Below are 16,707 nucleotides of genomic sequence, written 5' to 3' on the forward strand. Positions count from 1 at the left end.
ACGTTTTCTCTTTACTTTATGATCTCTGTAGCACGTTCAATTGTAGGTGCAGTTTGTGGTGACGTACATCGCTCCGTGGCAGATCACATGGGGTTCAGCATTCCATGCATTTGCTCAGCCATTCAGCGTACCGCACTCAGCCATGCTGTTCCTGCAAGCAGCCATATCAGCAGCCCTTTCGACACCTCTCAACCCTTTCTTGGGCAGTGCTATTTTTTTGACATCATATGTTCGACCCGTCAAGTTCTGGGAGAGAGATTACAACACAAGACGAGTGGACCACTCCAACACTCGGCTGTCCTCACACTTAGAACGCAATCTGGGAGCAGATGACAACAATCTAAATTCTATCTTCTATGAACATCTAACCCGTTCACTGCAGCACTCCCTCTGTGGAGACCTGATTCTGGGTGAGTCCAAATTTTAGAAGGAGCCAACAAAGTGGTCTTACATTAATTTACTAAGATCCATTCACCCGCCCACAAATGAAAAATTCACCCAGCTACATCTGCATGATATTATTTTAACGATGTAAAATCTAATTGCTTTTAAAGTGTTATGCAAATTAAAGTTAAAATTCTTGCTGTGTCCAAACAGTACAGCATGAACACATAACTCTCCATTTTTTCTTGTTCTTGGCAATGTTAATTTCTATGGCACCCCTATTTAATATTCTTTGATTTAGTATTTCTCCTTATTTAACATTAATGTCAGCGATTCAAAGACAGTAATCTCAGTGTTAAATTACCTCCATTGAAGATCTTCCTCAGTTTAGTGTTCAGATCCACTGCTTCCCAGATATCCCTTAAATTTGGGTTTTACTGTATATTTACATACCTCAGTTAGATGGAAGTGATTATCCTGTAATGTAGGTTTTGTGGTTCTTACAGTGGTGGGTATGAAGAGTTATATCTTCTGGGATATAATACCATGCGATCTGTTGAAAGTCATCTGATGTTTTGGAGGAAAATGTTGCCTCCTCCTTCATGCCCAAAGAGTAATCCAAGCAAGAAAGTAACATGAAGAAAGGAGCAAGCAGGAGTGGTGACATGTTCCTCTGAAACCTTGGTTGACTTTCGGTCGACTACTTTATGTTATAGCTCAGAAGATAGGACTCTTCATTTTTCTATGACCCACAATGGAACTCTGTTGTAACTAAGGGATGTTCTTGTTCTTCACAGTATTCTGGCTGCCAGTGGCTCACAAAGGATACTTGTGCTAGTACTTGTATTTTATTAGCCAGTGCATTGTTCTTGTCACCTTCACAGGTTGCAGGAAGCCAGTGACTCACAAAGGATATTTGTGCTAATGCTTGTGTTTCATTAACCAGTGCATTGTTCTTATCGCCTTCACAGGTTGCAGAGAGCCAGTGGCTCATGAGGGATACTTGTGTGCTAGTTATATTTTATTAGTTGGTACATTGTTCTTGTTGTGGCCATAGGACGCTGGGGTCCAGTGACACAAGGGGACTGCTTTGTACTGGCATCTGACTACCTCAACTGTCTGGTCCACATCATTGAGCTTGGCAATGGACTGGTAACTTTTCAAATGCGAGGCCTTGAGTTCAGAGGAACCTACTGTCAACAACGAGAAGTTGAAGCCATCTCTGAGGGCATTGAGGAAAATGATGGTCAGTAACATCTGTTTGAGGGTAGACACAAGACAGTTTGTTTTCCTTCTTCTTTTCTCCAGAGTCATGGGTGGGAAACTGAATTGTTCATTCCTGACCTCTCACAGGTTCACATCTGTCACTGCTATGTCCTGTATTTCTTCTTCACATATATCCTCACCTGAATTTCTGCTGTGGTCTCAGCCTTCCTTCATTCATTTCTTATGGCTGGACCATTCATATGTCTCTGTTTTGAATTTCTCACATAATATGTAAGCATTTATGCATGAAAAACTTCCAAAATATGGACATAAAGAGTTCATTCCAAATATTAAAATTGATTTTACATTATTTTAAGAGCAACAAATCAACATTTAAGTTAATTTTATGTAATCATTGAATGATTCACTTGCAATGAAAAGCTATACTTAAATACAAATCATGCAAAAATACACCGTTTTTTCATTACAAGTTAAAAAAATAGCAATGGTACTTGCATTTAGCTTTCCAGGCTTTCAACGTTTCTTCTGTTGCAGTTCACAATTACTAAGTGTTTTAGGTTTTTCATAGTTAGTTACCTCCTGTTGTCTCGTAAGATGTCTGAAACTGAGGCAGAGAAAGTTTCCAAGACAGTGGATGATACTAAGCCTATTCTGACACAGCTGATCACCTGAGAAAACTTCCTTGTGTACAGACTGTGAAAGCTTGAGAGTGTGTAAAATTTCACTTTGTCTAACAAAGTGACATGAATTTAATTTTTGTTATCCACAGGATGCTGCTGCTGTGAACCAGGGCATTTGCCTCACATGCTCAGTATTAATGCTGCATTCAGCCAACGCTGGCTTGCATGGGAGGTGACAGCTACCAAGTATGTGCTTGAGGGATACAGCATCTCGGACAATAGTGCCATCTCAATGCTGCAAGTGTTTGACTTTCGCAAGGTTCTCATCACCTACTATGTTAAGGTACTGGTCACACTGTGCCATGAGAATTTATATGTTTTTACATAGAAGTGTAGAATTTTGCAACAGCGAAGCTGTAATGAAGTAAGTAAAGTATTTTTTTTATTGCTAGTGGGGTGGGACTAAGTCCCTTGTACTGCGGCCAATTCTGGAAGTAAGTAAAGTAAAGCTATCCCTGTAACAGACCATGAAGGCCCATATGGTTGTGAGATGTTGAGGGTCCCACATTATCTAGACAATCGGCAAAAGATGGCGATAAGGTTGTCAGCCTTATGTGCTGGCTGCACTTTACTCCTCAGGAAAATTATTTTATTAATTCCTGGTACTCATTTCTGTTAGAGGCTGAGTCGACCCCAGGGCCATAGTGCAGCTGGAAGGATTAGGTGAATTGAAAAAAATCCAATGACCTCATCGGGACTTGAACCAGAGACCTTCCAGCTTGTAACATAGTGCCTCAACCAACTACGCTACTGCGTGTCCCGAAGCTGTAATTGTGCTGATATAAATCAATTTTTGTCCAGCATTTGAAGCCTTATCATGTTTGTGTGTGTTTCATGTCTTATGATGGCTCACATGCTGACATAAAGGCATACATGCAGAGTTTTACTGTGCTGTCATTCTTCCTTACAGAGTATAATATTTTATGCTGTACGTTCTCCACGCCTCGATGAGTGGCTGAGTTCCCCTACCATCCTTGAGGCACTGCAGCCAATGCTGGACAAGAACTTTATTGATCTTGACCCTGTGTTCAACATGAATATTGATGAAGACTATGACTTTCGTGCTTCTGGAATCACCCGCAACAGTTTCTGCAACGTGTACATGGACTGGATCCAGTACTGTGCTACGAAGCGCAGCAAGGTAAATGAAACAACGCGCATGTGTATGTCTTGAGGATTAACTCCACTGCTCAGGAAACTTGGCAGGTATTCGTGTGCATGAGAAATTCCCTGTTTCTTACAGATCTGAAAGTTCGTTATTTCAAAACCCTTACACTAAAACCCCATTAATTTTAAGTGCTCAGGACCAAAATATTGAACTTCAAATTACTCAGTTTCAGATTACACAGTTTTCTGAACGACGAACCTGTTTTTAGTAGTTGGAGTCATAATGTTAATTTATAAGCTGTGATTTTTTTGATAGACAATCTCCTTTTTGTTTTATGTACTTATTTCAACATACTATATAACTACACACTTTGCATTAAAATGGGAGCTTGTGAACAATAATTTACATTTGTTAAAATTTGATCTTAGTTTACTGTTTCTTGAAATATGACTCATTGACCTTTGTTTCAGAGTGTTGCTACATACTTCTGGTACAGAATCCATAGCTGTAACAATTCTCTTGTAGGCATTGCTTGAACTTACAGTGAAGTCTTGACAAAGCCATGGGCATGCCTTTGCAAGCTGGATATACATTTCTTCCATCTTCTCTTCTTCCTCACTTGCCACTGACGTTGCCACATGGTCACAGCTAGGGCCATCCACGCTTGTCTTCTGAGCATCAGCGTCTGGCATCGATTTGTGGACGTTGAGAAACTTGTTGAAATTACTGGAACAGTTAGTGTGACTTTGAAATTCTACCCAATCATTTTCTTCTTTTTTGGCACTGACTTCACATAGAATACTGAAACCACATTTTGAGAAGTATTTCTGAATGACTGTAGGCATGGTGGATTCCCATGACACACCATGGCATTCAGAATGTTCCATTTCGTCATGTCTGCTTCAGGAATATTTTTGTTGATTTATCATAGCAAAAAGTGCACAGGACCCTTTTCATGTTCTCATTTCATGCAGTAGATGATCCCCTGGTCATGTGGTTGCATATAGCTGGTGATGTTCAATGGCAAATGCAACAGGCATATATGCTTCAGATTAAGATCCTTTTTGCTTTGAGCAGAATACTGATCCAGTATTAAAAGGACATACCTATTCTGGCTAGCAGTTTTCCTTTTGAAAGAGACCAGCCACTCTTACAAGATTTGTAGTTACAAGGATAGTGCTTTAAGCCTTTCAGGCATCGTCGTTTTTCAAACTTTCTGACGTATACTAAACAGCAGTAGTGTTCTTTTGTGGTTGTGAATGGTTGATACACACAAAGACTTGCTACTCAACCCCAGCCAAAATGATCAGTGTCACCTACATTCTTTGGCAGCTGGAAGAATTTGTGGGGTGTATAAAATACTATTTTTGGGGGTGGGAGTAAATTAGCAGGATTTACTCCAAAATAATTAAAATTTTCAGCCATTGCTGGGCTTTAATGTAGTTTCAAATTATAAAGTGACCACATTTTGTACTAACCACTTTAAAAAACGTTAAAGATTGTATACTTTTAGCTGGGGAATTTCATTTACTTTGAATTGGCAAATGTTAGGAATCAACTTATGTTTGATTAAAATGGTTTTACTGTACTGCAAACAAGAGATCCTGAGGCAGTTCAAAATGTTCAGAAGCTGTGTGTTTTTATTCACATTCATCTATTAGCACTCTTAGTACAGCATGATTCACTGAACATTGTGACCATCATCAGGTGCCATCTTGATATTGGCCATGAGCAGGTACACATTCTTAAGTTTTAATCGCTTAGAAGTTGGAGAAATTTATGCACATTATGGCTACTCAGGGTGTGTTATTCTTTCCCAGTTTTTTCTTCTTGCTTTAGTAATCTTGAGTGTATAATGATATTGTTAATGTTAATATTAATTTTTGGTACTCTCCTAGAAAGGAAGTGCATACGGTAACGTATGTACTTACGTGTGGTAGTCATTCATTTATGGTTGGAGGCTGTGGATATTATGTTGTATGGAAGCTTTTGTAGGTTCATTTTGGGTGTATGCTCCTGCTGGTGTAAAGCAGCATAACGTTTCAAATATTTGATTGTGAGTGAAAATTCTTATTACTGGGAAGCAGTCATGGTAGTTAATTGGCTCCATGCATCAAGAAAATTTGGGCACTTAGTTTGACATTTGTAGTGTAATGAAAGCAGAAGCTCCTGCTGGAAAGGTTGTGCAGGGCCTGGGCAAGCTTGGTAAAGGCCTTACTAGGGGCCAGGAAGCGGTGTGGATAGAAACTATTATTGTTCAATTGAAAATGATGTCAGCTTCATTGCAGAGAGAGCAGCTAACACAAATGTGGGACATGTCAAACTCATCAAGAGGCATGACAATCTCTGGATGAATGGGAGGGCTGGGAGCATGAATCTATGTCTTAATCAGTTTCTGCTAAGACATGAAATGTGTCACATTGGTGTCGCAATGGATGATTACATGATGCATGTCCTGCATTTTAATTCTTGAGGCAAGGAGAATTTGCTTGGTGGGGCGTGGAGTCCAACTGGGTCCACTTGGCACGGCGGCCACTGATTGGTATATTGTAGCCTGCCCTGGGTGATTATGATGATGGTGAATTTGGTGGAATCAAGATTGGCAGGGGAAACCGAAGTACTCAGAGAAAACCTGCCCCAGCGCCATTTTGTCCACAACAAATCCCACTTGACCAGACCTGGGATCGAACCCGGGCTGCCGCGGTGGGAAGCCAGCGACTAACCACTTGAGCTGTGGTACGGCCGAGGCAGGGAGAAGCTTACACATCTTATTGCTGAGAAGTTGGCTGGTGATCATTTGACAAGTGTAAGCAGTATTCCTCTTATTACCCATGCTGGGGTCTCTCGATTTTTAGCTTAAAATGAAAAGCACAGACATATTTAACGTAGACAAATATCATATTTCTGGACATTATCCATCATCCTGTTTTTATTTAAAATGCTGTCATGTTTTTATTTAAAACACAGTGATTTGAAGACTGGATTCTGTCTCCATCCAAACCTACACAGTTGGCAATCAATAGAGCTAGTCCCTATCTCTGAGAGGTGTTTGAAATAAAAACTGGACAATGGATAATGTCCAGGAACGTAATATTTATACAGGGTGCATTAATGAAATGGGCGATTTGGCAGTAGTGTTTTTTCCTGGGTTGGTTGGAGTGGGGAGGATGCCACTACTGCCACCCAGCAGCCTACTTCAAAGCGTTTTAGTTTTAACACATGTGAATACAGTGTAAACATAAAAGCATTTGCTTTTCTCAATTAAGTCACTGAAAACATAAGTCTGTTTCCCAAAAATAACATCTGGCAAATGACCACCATTCCACTGTAGGCACTCGGTCAAAGTCAATCGTTACTCTTTGTAGCATCTCTATGGGAATTCGTTTAACTTCCTGAATTTGATGTTTCAACTCCTGAACTGTGTGGGGTGCTGGAGCTTTGAAACCTTGGGATTTCAGATACTCCCAGAGAAAACAATCACATGTGGAAAGATCGCGTGACCTGGCTGGCGGTATTGTGTCTTCATATCTGGAGATAACATGGTTAGGAAACAGGTTATTCACAATTGCCATGGAAGCTTGTACGGTGTGGCATGTAGCCCCATCTTGCTGGAAAAACGTTTCTTCCTTTACTGGAAGATGAGCAAGTGCAGGAACTAAGAAGCTCTCCAACATCTGAACATAATGTTGTCCAGTCACAGTTACAACCCTTTCTCACTCATCTTCAAAGAAATACAGGCGAATAATTCCAAACAAAGGTATCGTGCACCATACTGTGACTTTGGAACTCTGAAGTAATCTCTTGCAAATTTCTTTGGGGTTTGTGGCTGACCAATAGCAGAAATTTTTGGTTTGTAACAAATCCCGATAAATGGAAATGAGCTTCATCGCTCATCAGAAAGTTGTTAATGACATCTTGGTTTGATTAATTAATTGCAAAAAAGTCTGGCGGAAATCAACTCTATTTTCATAGTCGTGTTCATGTAGTGCATGAGTAATTTGAATTTTATAGGGATAGAAGTGGAGATCTTTGTGCAGAATCCATCAAACACTGGCTTCGGACAGCCTGAGTGATGTAGCGTGGTGATGTGCAGACCGGCATGTACTTTGTTCAGAAGTTATTAATACACTCTTTTTAAATAGTGTAAACCCTCACTTATTGTATGAACGAAGGGGAAAGGCAGTGGTCAGCAACTTTTGTGGGTAATGGCAACCAGGAGGAGCCTATAATTTGTAGTGGGCACTATATTTATTTTTCAGAAAGAAACATGTGAATTGGAATAATCAAGATTACAATTATCTTTGAATTTTGTGTCCTTATATTAACATTTTCCAAAACATTGCTGTGGCATATAACTATATAAGGAAGGACCTAAATACCTAAATAATAATAACAACCCATTTTCTTAGAAAATGTCACAATTATTTACATCTACACACCTTAATATAATAACGTATGGATTAATATTCTGGGGTAACTCCCCGCATAGTATAAAAGTGTTTAGGATGCAGAAAAGGATAATTAGGATTATAACAAATACAACAAAGAGAACATCATGTCGTAGTTTGTTTCAAGAATTGGATATCCTCCCCCTACAAGCTCAATATATATTGTCGATTTCCCTGTTTGTTATAGTAAATAAGGAATTATTCACATTCAACTCACAAAAGCATAATTGTAGTACCAGATCTATCTGTGATCTGCATTATCTGCAAACTAGTCTAACACAGTTCCAAAAAGGAATATGTTACATGGGGGTAAAGATCTTTAATCATTTGCCACCAAAAATCAAATCTATGTCTAATGACTTGAAAATTTTTAAAATTCAGTTAACATTTTTATTGCAAAACTCTTTTTATACATGTGATGAATTCTTTAGTAACAAATTTGCCTAGAAATAAGGATAATAACATAAACAATTTTAATATTGCATAATTTTATGTATAGTGATGTAAGCCTGTAAATGTAACACATGTTTTTTTTTATCTATTATAATGATTATAAGCTGTACATATATATTTATAATTGTGTTGTACTATATTAACTATGTGACTGGTTCTATATCTATGTATATGGATTTATGGAATGAATGAATGGATGAATGTAATATCTGGTGAGAATATAAACATTTAGAACTCCATAGCACTGGATAGCGATTCTGTAGAAAGAGCACAACTTTCCGTATGCTTTGTAGTCATCAGCGAACAATTAAGGAATACAGTATACTTCCATTTATACATGCGTGGATTATGCTGTTTCCGGCTTATTTGTGCACGTTTTTAGGTACGTTCTTAAGAGTCCCTCTTTGAGTCCATTCAGTCAGTCTGCCTGTCTATGCATGAAACACTTCATGAACCACTGGATGGATTTTCGTGAAATTTGATACTGGAGAATTATCAAGCCATTTCAGTTTTCAGTTATATTATACAGTTTTAATGATCACCTTATAACTTGCTAAATGCAATACTTACGGGAGAAAAAAGTATTTTTTAAAAAAAGTTTACACAATAAGTCAAGCCTTCTGCTTCTTGTTGGTTTATTGCTTGGCTTACTCTTTTACCATGAAGATTTTTTTTATTCTCTCCTTTATTGACAATCAGATTGTACAATCTATAAGTCATTGTGTTGATTGGTGTACAATACCATGAAGATGGAGGCAATATATTCCTCTAAAATGCAAATGAACTTCTACCAGACTACACAGTGTCATATGCCAGCAGATAACACTACCCATAGTCACTGCTATTAGAACCTGAAATCTAATTTTCATTTTGTTTCAGCCAGTGAATAATGGGAAGGATTCTGTCCTGGTGTCTCTATGCTTTGCACTCAGTTTGCTTGGGCGGCGTACTCTTGGAGCTGCTTCACAACACAATACTGTTTCGAGGTGAGAATAACCCTAAACAGTGTATATGTTCATACTGTATCATGAGTGTATTGTGATCTCGTAATTTCAGGGTATTAAAGGATTAGACTTTTCAGGTTTCAGTGTCACTGTAGTACCATTGTGATTTTATGATCCATTCTGATAGTGTTGTGTGCCTCAAAACAGCCTATTCCAACAATCACATGTTTTCCAGGTGTACTGTCAAACTCCCTGCTTTGTGAATGCATCACCTGCTGCACAAGGCTTACTGATATACAGATGTGTTTATAACATATCACATGTCAGCTGGTATGACTTCACAGAGACTTGCACAATTTATGTTGTCTGCTACCCATTTTAACTTTCTGATCCTCTGCCTGGCCACTTGAAGATGATTTAAAACATTTCTGCAAGTGTGTGTGCAATTTGGAATAGAGTATGCTCTTTCTGTTTGTTTCTGGTTCTGCACGTGAACTGTTTGTTGTTGTAACTGTTGCAGTGTTGAATTCTTCCTATATGGATTACACGCCCTCTTTAAAGGAGATTTCCGTATCACCTCTGTTCGAGATGAGTGGATATTCTCTGATATGGAGTTGTTACGCAAGGTGGTGGCCCCAGGGGTTCGCATGTCATTGAAACTGCACCAGGTATGCCATTTCTTAGCACTAATGTGAGCCTCTTGTAATTAAAACACTGGAATGCAAGAACATTAAAGAACAGTTTAGATAAAGTCCTTTTAGTGTCTGCTGGTGCAAGAATGGGCACATGTCACTACATGCGTCTTTTCTGAGAAAATGGAAAGACTAGATGGGTTTCTGTTTTTTACTTTTTATCACAGCTAATTGTTTGTAGACCTTATGCCGAATCAGAATAGTTAATTGCCAGTGGAGTGAAGTCAAGTGAAGTATTGGAGAGTTCTATGAAAGATGTAAACAATATTGGGATCTGTGGTGAAGTATTTTAAGAACAAACAAAAAAAATGTGATGCTTTAAATAAACTGGCCAGCAAATACTAAAGCAATTCAAAAGCGATTAAAAACTTCAAAGCTTAATATACTAGTTCCTCATCTCAGGGATAACTCACTAAGTATTTACCAGACTCAGAACCGTTGCGAATAAAATTTATACGGATAAAAGAGGTACATATTGTGCACCAAATATATTTTTTGCAACAGTCTGAATGTTTTGAGGTAACTAAAGAAATAGGAGCAAAAACGTTAATATGACTGCTAAAACATGCATCCTGTCATCTAAAAAAAAAAGAGGCTTGCTTCTAGATTCATGCATCATTCATCTCTTTCGTCATGTAATGTTGCATTCACTGTAATGTGAAAAAATAGGCATCATCTAAAGAAACCATAATTCTGTTCTGCAGGACCACTTCATGTCTCCAGACGAATATGAAGAGCCATCAGCCCTCTATGATGCCATATCTTTACATGAGGAGAAACTGGTTATATCACATGAAGGTGATCCAGTATGGAGGAATGCAGTGTTGTCAGGCACACCATCTCTGCTTGCTCTCAGGTACGAAATTGTGCAAAAATTAAACATATTGTTCCTAGCCAGTTGTTCAAAACTTTGGAAATGGAAGTCATCAGGCACACTTTCCATTTAGCCATTACACTCAAGGGCAGGTTCTGAGAGTTGCAGTGTGTGTAATTTGAAGTGAAACCACTTACATGTAAGTATATTTCTCAGAACTTAATGAACTTGAGTTCATGACAAAGTTAAGAGGTCATTGCAGTTAGTCTTATTGGTGGGTTGTGCCATAGTTCAAGCAGTTAGTCTCTGGCTTCCCACTGCGGCGGCCCGGGTTCGATCCCGGGTCTGGTCAAATGGGGTTTGTGGTGGACAAAGTGGCCCTGGGGCAGGTTTTCTCCGAGTACTTTGGTTTCCCCTGCCAATCTTCATCCCACCAATTGCCCCACAATCACCCTCACCTATCATCTGGGGCTGGTACAATAGGTCAGAAGTGGCCATAGTACAAGGGACTTAGTCCCACCCCACTAGCAATAAAAAATAGTCTTATTGGTGCTGAAGGTTTTGGATTATGCAGGATATATGACTTATTGAAATTGATGGTGTGATCTTGTAGTGTTGAAGATTTGGATTCTGCAGGGTGTCTGGATCACTGAAATTAGTGCTGTCATCTCATGGTGTTACTGGTGTTGAAGGTCTGAATTATGCAGGATATCTGAAAAGTTTAGAACCAAAGTCAAAATATATTTTTCTTTCTTTTATTTTATGATATTTTTCAGTATACAGTGAAACCCTTATAAGAACAGTGCGTGTTCACAGCGCAATGTCATGTGGCAGACTGATACAATAGGCTTGCGGATGTGTGACTTTGGCTCCCCTCTGATCTTCTTTCACCAAGGCAGTTACAACAGTATCAGTCTGGGAACTTTCCAATAGTGATGTCCTGAGTTTAGACGTATTTGAAAGTGGTGTGACACAGTGTTTTAAGACATTTATCTAGATGTCATTCAAGTCATGCATGCACAGACCACAAAGGTTTTGAGCGAGGTTCTGCTTCCATCTTAAGATAGAAAGGGTATGAAGAAATCCTTACTCTCCTGGACTTCTAGGTAGAATGCTCTTGTCGGCCATGGTATGGAAATAGTACCTACAGTTTGAATGTCTTCATATCTTTTCCACTCAGAGATGGAAATAAAACCATATTTTGTTTTATATATAAAGATGTGGAATGATGGACAGAGCCAAAATAAATTGTTTGAAATGTCATGAAACTCTGATATGATGTTTCTCTATGAGGCCCTCAATTTGGATGCTGAACTGTGGACATATTAAAATGTAAAATATTTTAACACTGATAAATTATTGAAATTAATTCTCAAGAAAAGGAAAATGAGGTGGGGGATTCCATTTCAGCTGCAGGTGCCAACAATTGATATGCTGTGCAATTATGATGTCATGCATGTTTGTAGAATTTATACTTTTAAGGAAGGTATTAACGAAGGCACTTTAATGCAGGCATGTCCTTGATGATGGCACAGATGAATACAAGATAATCATGTTGAACAAACGTTACCTGAGTTTCCGAGTGATCAAGATGAATCGAGAGTGTGTAAGAGGCCTGTGGGCAGGCCAGCAGCAGGAACTCGTATACCTTCGCAACCGAAATCCTGAGCGTGGCTCCATTCAGAATGCTAAACAGGTCTGTTTAGCTGCAGTCTGTATTAAGTCTACAGTTTTTGTTAAATGTTATTAAATTCTACATAACTGGCCTAGCCACTTGTGTGTGTTTCAACATGTGTACTTCCATATGCATCACCTTCACTCTTTGTTAAGACGTACTTGATGTTGCAAAGGAAAGGTGTAACCCAGATTTCTTTGACATAATTCACCACAGAGAAGAACTATATGAATAAAAAGCATTATTTTCTAGCATAGTACATTTCAGACATTTGCTGTTGAAATTGCTGTGCATATGCTTAGTAAATTGAAGTGCATGGTGGGACACTAAATTTTTCTGCAACAACTTGTACAGTCTTTGCCTCCATATTTGCTATTCATGTTTTCACCTATTCACATTTAGGCCCCCAACAGCACTTGGTGGCTGTACAGTATTCTGAGATCTGTGGCCTCCTTTATGACAAGTACCCATTCCTCACCTCTGACTAGTGCCGAGGTGAAGAAAATGTGGATTTATACATCCACTCCCCCATACACCTTCATGGCATAGTGCTTAAATTAGTTATACATGGACAACTTTGCCTCTTTTTTTTTTTAGCCCATTCTTATATTCGTAATGTAGATTGTTGAGGTTGTTTACCTCACACTCAAACCCTAACCTGGAGGTCCAGGGGCTATCTTTTATTTGTATCTACCCTTTGACCTGTATAGCATATATATATATATATTGTCATGTCTTTGCTAGGGAGTGCAACAAGAAATTTTGTGTGTCTCGGATATGAACGAATATTTTTATTGGACACTCACAAGTAAAATTATTCACACTTATGACATCTTCAGATGTTTTCTCTTCTCTGTTACAATTACTTACACCGCTGATCTTGGTGAAGTGTCTTAGGGGGCCCCTACATGTATGAGTCTGGCTCGTGAGTCCGACTTGGCTCGGGTTCCAATGAGCCAAACTCATCCATGTGTGGGTTGCCACGCTCATACGTGTGTGGTGAAATTAATCCGAGCCTGGCTTCTCACTGTGCCGGACTTGCAAGCCAGAGTCGTACATGTATGGGCCACCTTATGCTCTGATCAGAACTCAATTGTCCTTGGTCCCTGGGCAGATATGAACTCACTCCTGCTAAAGTCGAACACACTCTTCTGTTCTCTCCAATGTTTTCTTCTTCNNNCCCCCCCCCCGTTTTGGAAGGGATCGACCCCTCCACAAAGTGTAATCCTTGTTTTGTTTCTCCAGAGGGTGCTGATACCTCTACAGCATTGAGTTTCTCACCTTCCACAACACTCCAAACATACCAGCTGCTCTCTTTACGAATTCCAGCTCTAGGGTCTTCCTGAGAGTCTTGTAGGTCGACCCTCTTCTTCCCAGAGGTGATAGCTGTCTTGAGCTCCACCCTCTGATACTGATTGTGGTTGTCCTTTTCTTTTTCTGGTCTCAGCTTATGTCTCCTCCCAAGCATCTGTTCTTTTGGGGCTCCTTGTACCACATTGTCCCTGGCCCGAACTTTCCCTATGGCATTTTCCTTGCGCTATGCCGCTTTTGCATGGCAGGTCGTTCATCTGCTGGTGACAGCTCATCTCTTCTGGGATTCACAATTTTCTCATCTCGTCTCCCTGCGGGCAACGGCACATTTCTTTCAGCACCCATCCTTGTCCTGGGCCCATTCCTTCGGCTTTCCCTGCCACTCTGTAGCTAACGTCTGGTCCTTATCCTCTTCTCCAGTCCTCTGACAGGCATCATTTTGGTGTCTTCTTTGTGGACCTCGTGTTGTTGTTCTGCCTCAGGTTTCATGTCCGCTGAGGCCGGCTTCTCCCATTCAAGATGCGCCTCCATCGTTTTTTGGCAGGCCATCGTCTCTTTGTCTCTTAAGGCTTCGATTTCTTCCCACATGGTTTCTCTCTCCACTTCAGTTCTCTTGTCTCACATGACTTTTGTTCTTGTGGCCACCTCTTCTTGCCAGGCCTTCCTATTGGCGGCCATTTTGGCTATCATTCATTATTGAGTGGCTTCCACATTGGCCTCTATTTTCTCCAGAAAATCTTCCAATTTGGCATCCGTTTTTGCCTGGTTGGTGTTCATCCTGGCCAGCAGGCATTCCATTACTTGTTGCAGACGCTTTTTAATTTTTATTTTTTTGTAGTAGTAGTGTGGTGTTGTACTTGCTATCTTGGTCCAATAATCTCTAACAGAATCCGAGCCTATCCCACTTCTGACACCAGTTGTCACGTGTTTGCTAGGAAATGCAACAAGAAATTTTGTGGGTCTCGGATTTGAATGAATATTTTTATTGGACACTCGCTCTTTACACTCACAAGTACAATTATTCACACTTATAACATCTTCAGACGTTTCCTCTTCATTATTACAATTACTTGCACCACTGATCTTGGTGAAGTTTCTTCTGCTCTGCTCAGAGTTCAACTGTCCTTGGTCCCTTGTTGGATATGAACTCACTCCTGCTAAAGTCAAATACAAACTCTTCTGTTCTAGTTGTGTAAGAACTCATATTTTGCAGTCAGACTGAATAGGGAACACCTTGTTGAAGGTTAATTTCACCCACTGATATGCAATGAACACAGAAATACGTGTCTGCCTCAAACAATTTGTTTGCAACAGTGGAAACCCCACTGTTAGGCTTTCATTTCTGGGGCAACGATCCTAGGCTTCGCTGCCTAGGAATTGCTAGCCGTTGACTAGTGATGGACGTCTTATAGTCCAGCTTTCAGGTGTCATGTCACATTATATATGTGCTTAATTAATTTAGCACTTGCTATGAAGACGTATGGGGACAGGCTGGTTGGTCCTCAGAGTCCTTCTAGACCCTATGGATAAAAGATATGTAATTTTAATATATATTTAATTTTCTTTTAGAGCATGTAATGACACTGCACATTGAAACATTCATACTGATTGTTTATTCTTATAATAGGCCTATATAATTCTTCCCACCAGTTTTGTGTACCATAACCTAACAGTGAATAGTTGGATGTGAATTTAATGTATGTTTATTATGAGGGAAAATTTCATGATAGTATTAATTATTTAAGTTATAATTCGTTCTGCCAGGTGCACCTGTTGATTGTGCACTCTGTATTCGTACTTTTGTGGTCTTGTATGTAACTGTGTGCAGCTGAACACTTTAGCACTACATCTAACATGTATTTATTAAAACAAATGTTAATAATGGTAGAGCAATTTAATGTTTATCATAATTTACCCATGAAAGTGGTTAGGCTGATTAAAATGTGTTTAAATTAAATCTATAGTAAAGTCCATATAGATAAACATTTTTCTGATATGTTTACTGTCCAAAATGGTCTAAACCAAGGAGATGCTGTAAGACCATTGCTTTTCAACTTTGCATTAGAATATGGGACGAAAATTAACTGGGACATATCAGCTGCTGGTCTGTGCTAGTGATGTGAACCTACTGGGAGATAAGGAAAGCACAGAAACTTTAATTGATGCTAGTGAGGAGGTTGGTCTAGACGTAAACGCAAAGAAAACTAAGTATATGTTGCTGTCTCATCACCAGAATGCAGGGCAAAATCATAACATAAATATAGCTAATAGATGTTTTGAAAATGTAACACAGTTCAAATATTTGGGAACAGTAGTAATAAATCGAAATTTGATTCAAGAGGAAATTAAGAGGAGGTTGAATTTGAGTAATGCTTGATACTGTAACGTGTTTACGTTACCAAAGACGCCGTAGAGATGGTTAATTTGTTTATTTAACAATCTACAAATAACGGCTACAATTAATTATCACACAGTTGCGGGGTTTCACACTTTATAACCCTAATCGCATTAATCTGTCGACACTGTTGCGGGGTTTCACGATTTATGACCCTATGCGCAAATCAGTTCACTCTGTGTTCAGTAGTAACACGTTGACAGTAGGGGAGCTTCGTATCACTGTATCACACGCTCCCAATTACACAATTACACACACGTCCAGATCTTCTTTCCGCGACGGCTGCTATACTCCAACTTGTAGTCGGCTGGCTGTTACTTTATAACTCGGCGGCTGTCACCATACAACTGTGTTAGGCGACTGCTACAGTAGAACTCGCTGGTAGCCACATTAGAACTCTCTGGTAGCCGTTCTGCCGTCAACTTATATAGCCGCAGGATTGCCTGTTACGTTCCACGTCACAGTAGGAAGCAGTTCCGCGTCACCGCGCGACGTCACCGCGTGATGTCACCGCGGAGGGGAGTGGCGGGGCGGGCTTCGTTACCGTGCGGAGGAGGGGGAGGGGAGCGCTGACTC

The 16,707-nt window shown here is 39.7% G+C and overlaps 1 protein-coding gene across 6 annotated transcripts in view; it reads left to right on the top strand.

Moving 5' to 3' along the window:
• LOC111872625 (pecanex-like protein 1) overlaps positions 1 to 16,707 on the top strand; it is a 74,580-nt gene that overhangs the window by 50,954 nt on the left and 6,919 nt on the right. For all 6 annotated transcript variants that reach the window (XM_023866709.2, XM_023866729.2, XM_023866714.2 and 3 more), the window contains 8 exons: positions 47 to 410; positions 1,442 to 1,630; positions 2,381 to 2,574; positions 3,202 to 3,432; positions 9,180 to 9,286; positions 9,765 to 9,912; positions 10,641 to 10,792; positions 12,263 to 12,446. In XM_023866709.2, coding sequence (XP_023722477.1) covers positions 47 to 410; positions 1,442 to 1,630; positions 2,381 to 2,574; positions 3,202 to 3,432; positions 9,180 to 9,286; positions 9,765 to 9,912; positions 10,641 to 10,792; positions 12,263 to 12,446 — 1,569 coding nt within the window. The remainder of the gene's footprint in view (positions 1 to 46; positions 411 to 1,441; positions 1,631 to 2,380; positions 2,575 to 3,201; positions 3,433 to 9,179; positions 9,287 to 9,764; positions 9,913 to 10,640; positions 10,793 to 12,262; positions 12,447 to 16,707) is intronic.

The sequence above is a fragment of the Cryptotermes secundus genome, unplaced genomic scaffold (assembly GCF_002891405.2).
Source record: "Cryptotermes secundus unplaced genomic scaffold, Csec_1.0 scaffold1013, whole genome shotgun sequence".
NCBI lineage: Eukaryota > Metazoa > Arthropoda > Insecta > Blattodea > Kalotermitidae > Cryptotermes > Cryptotermes secundus.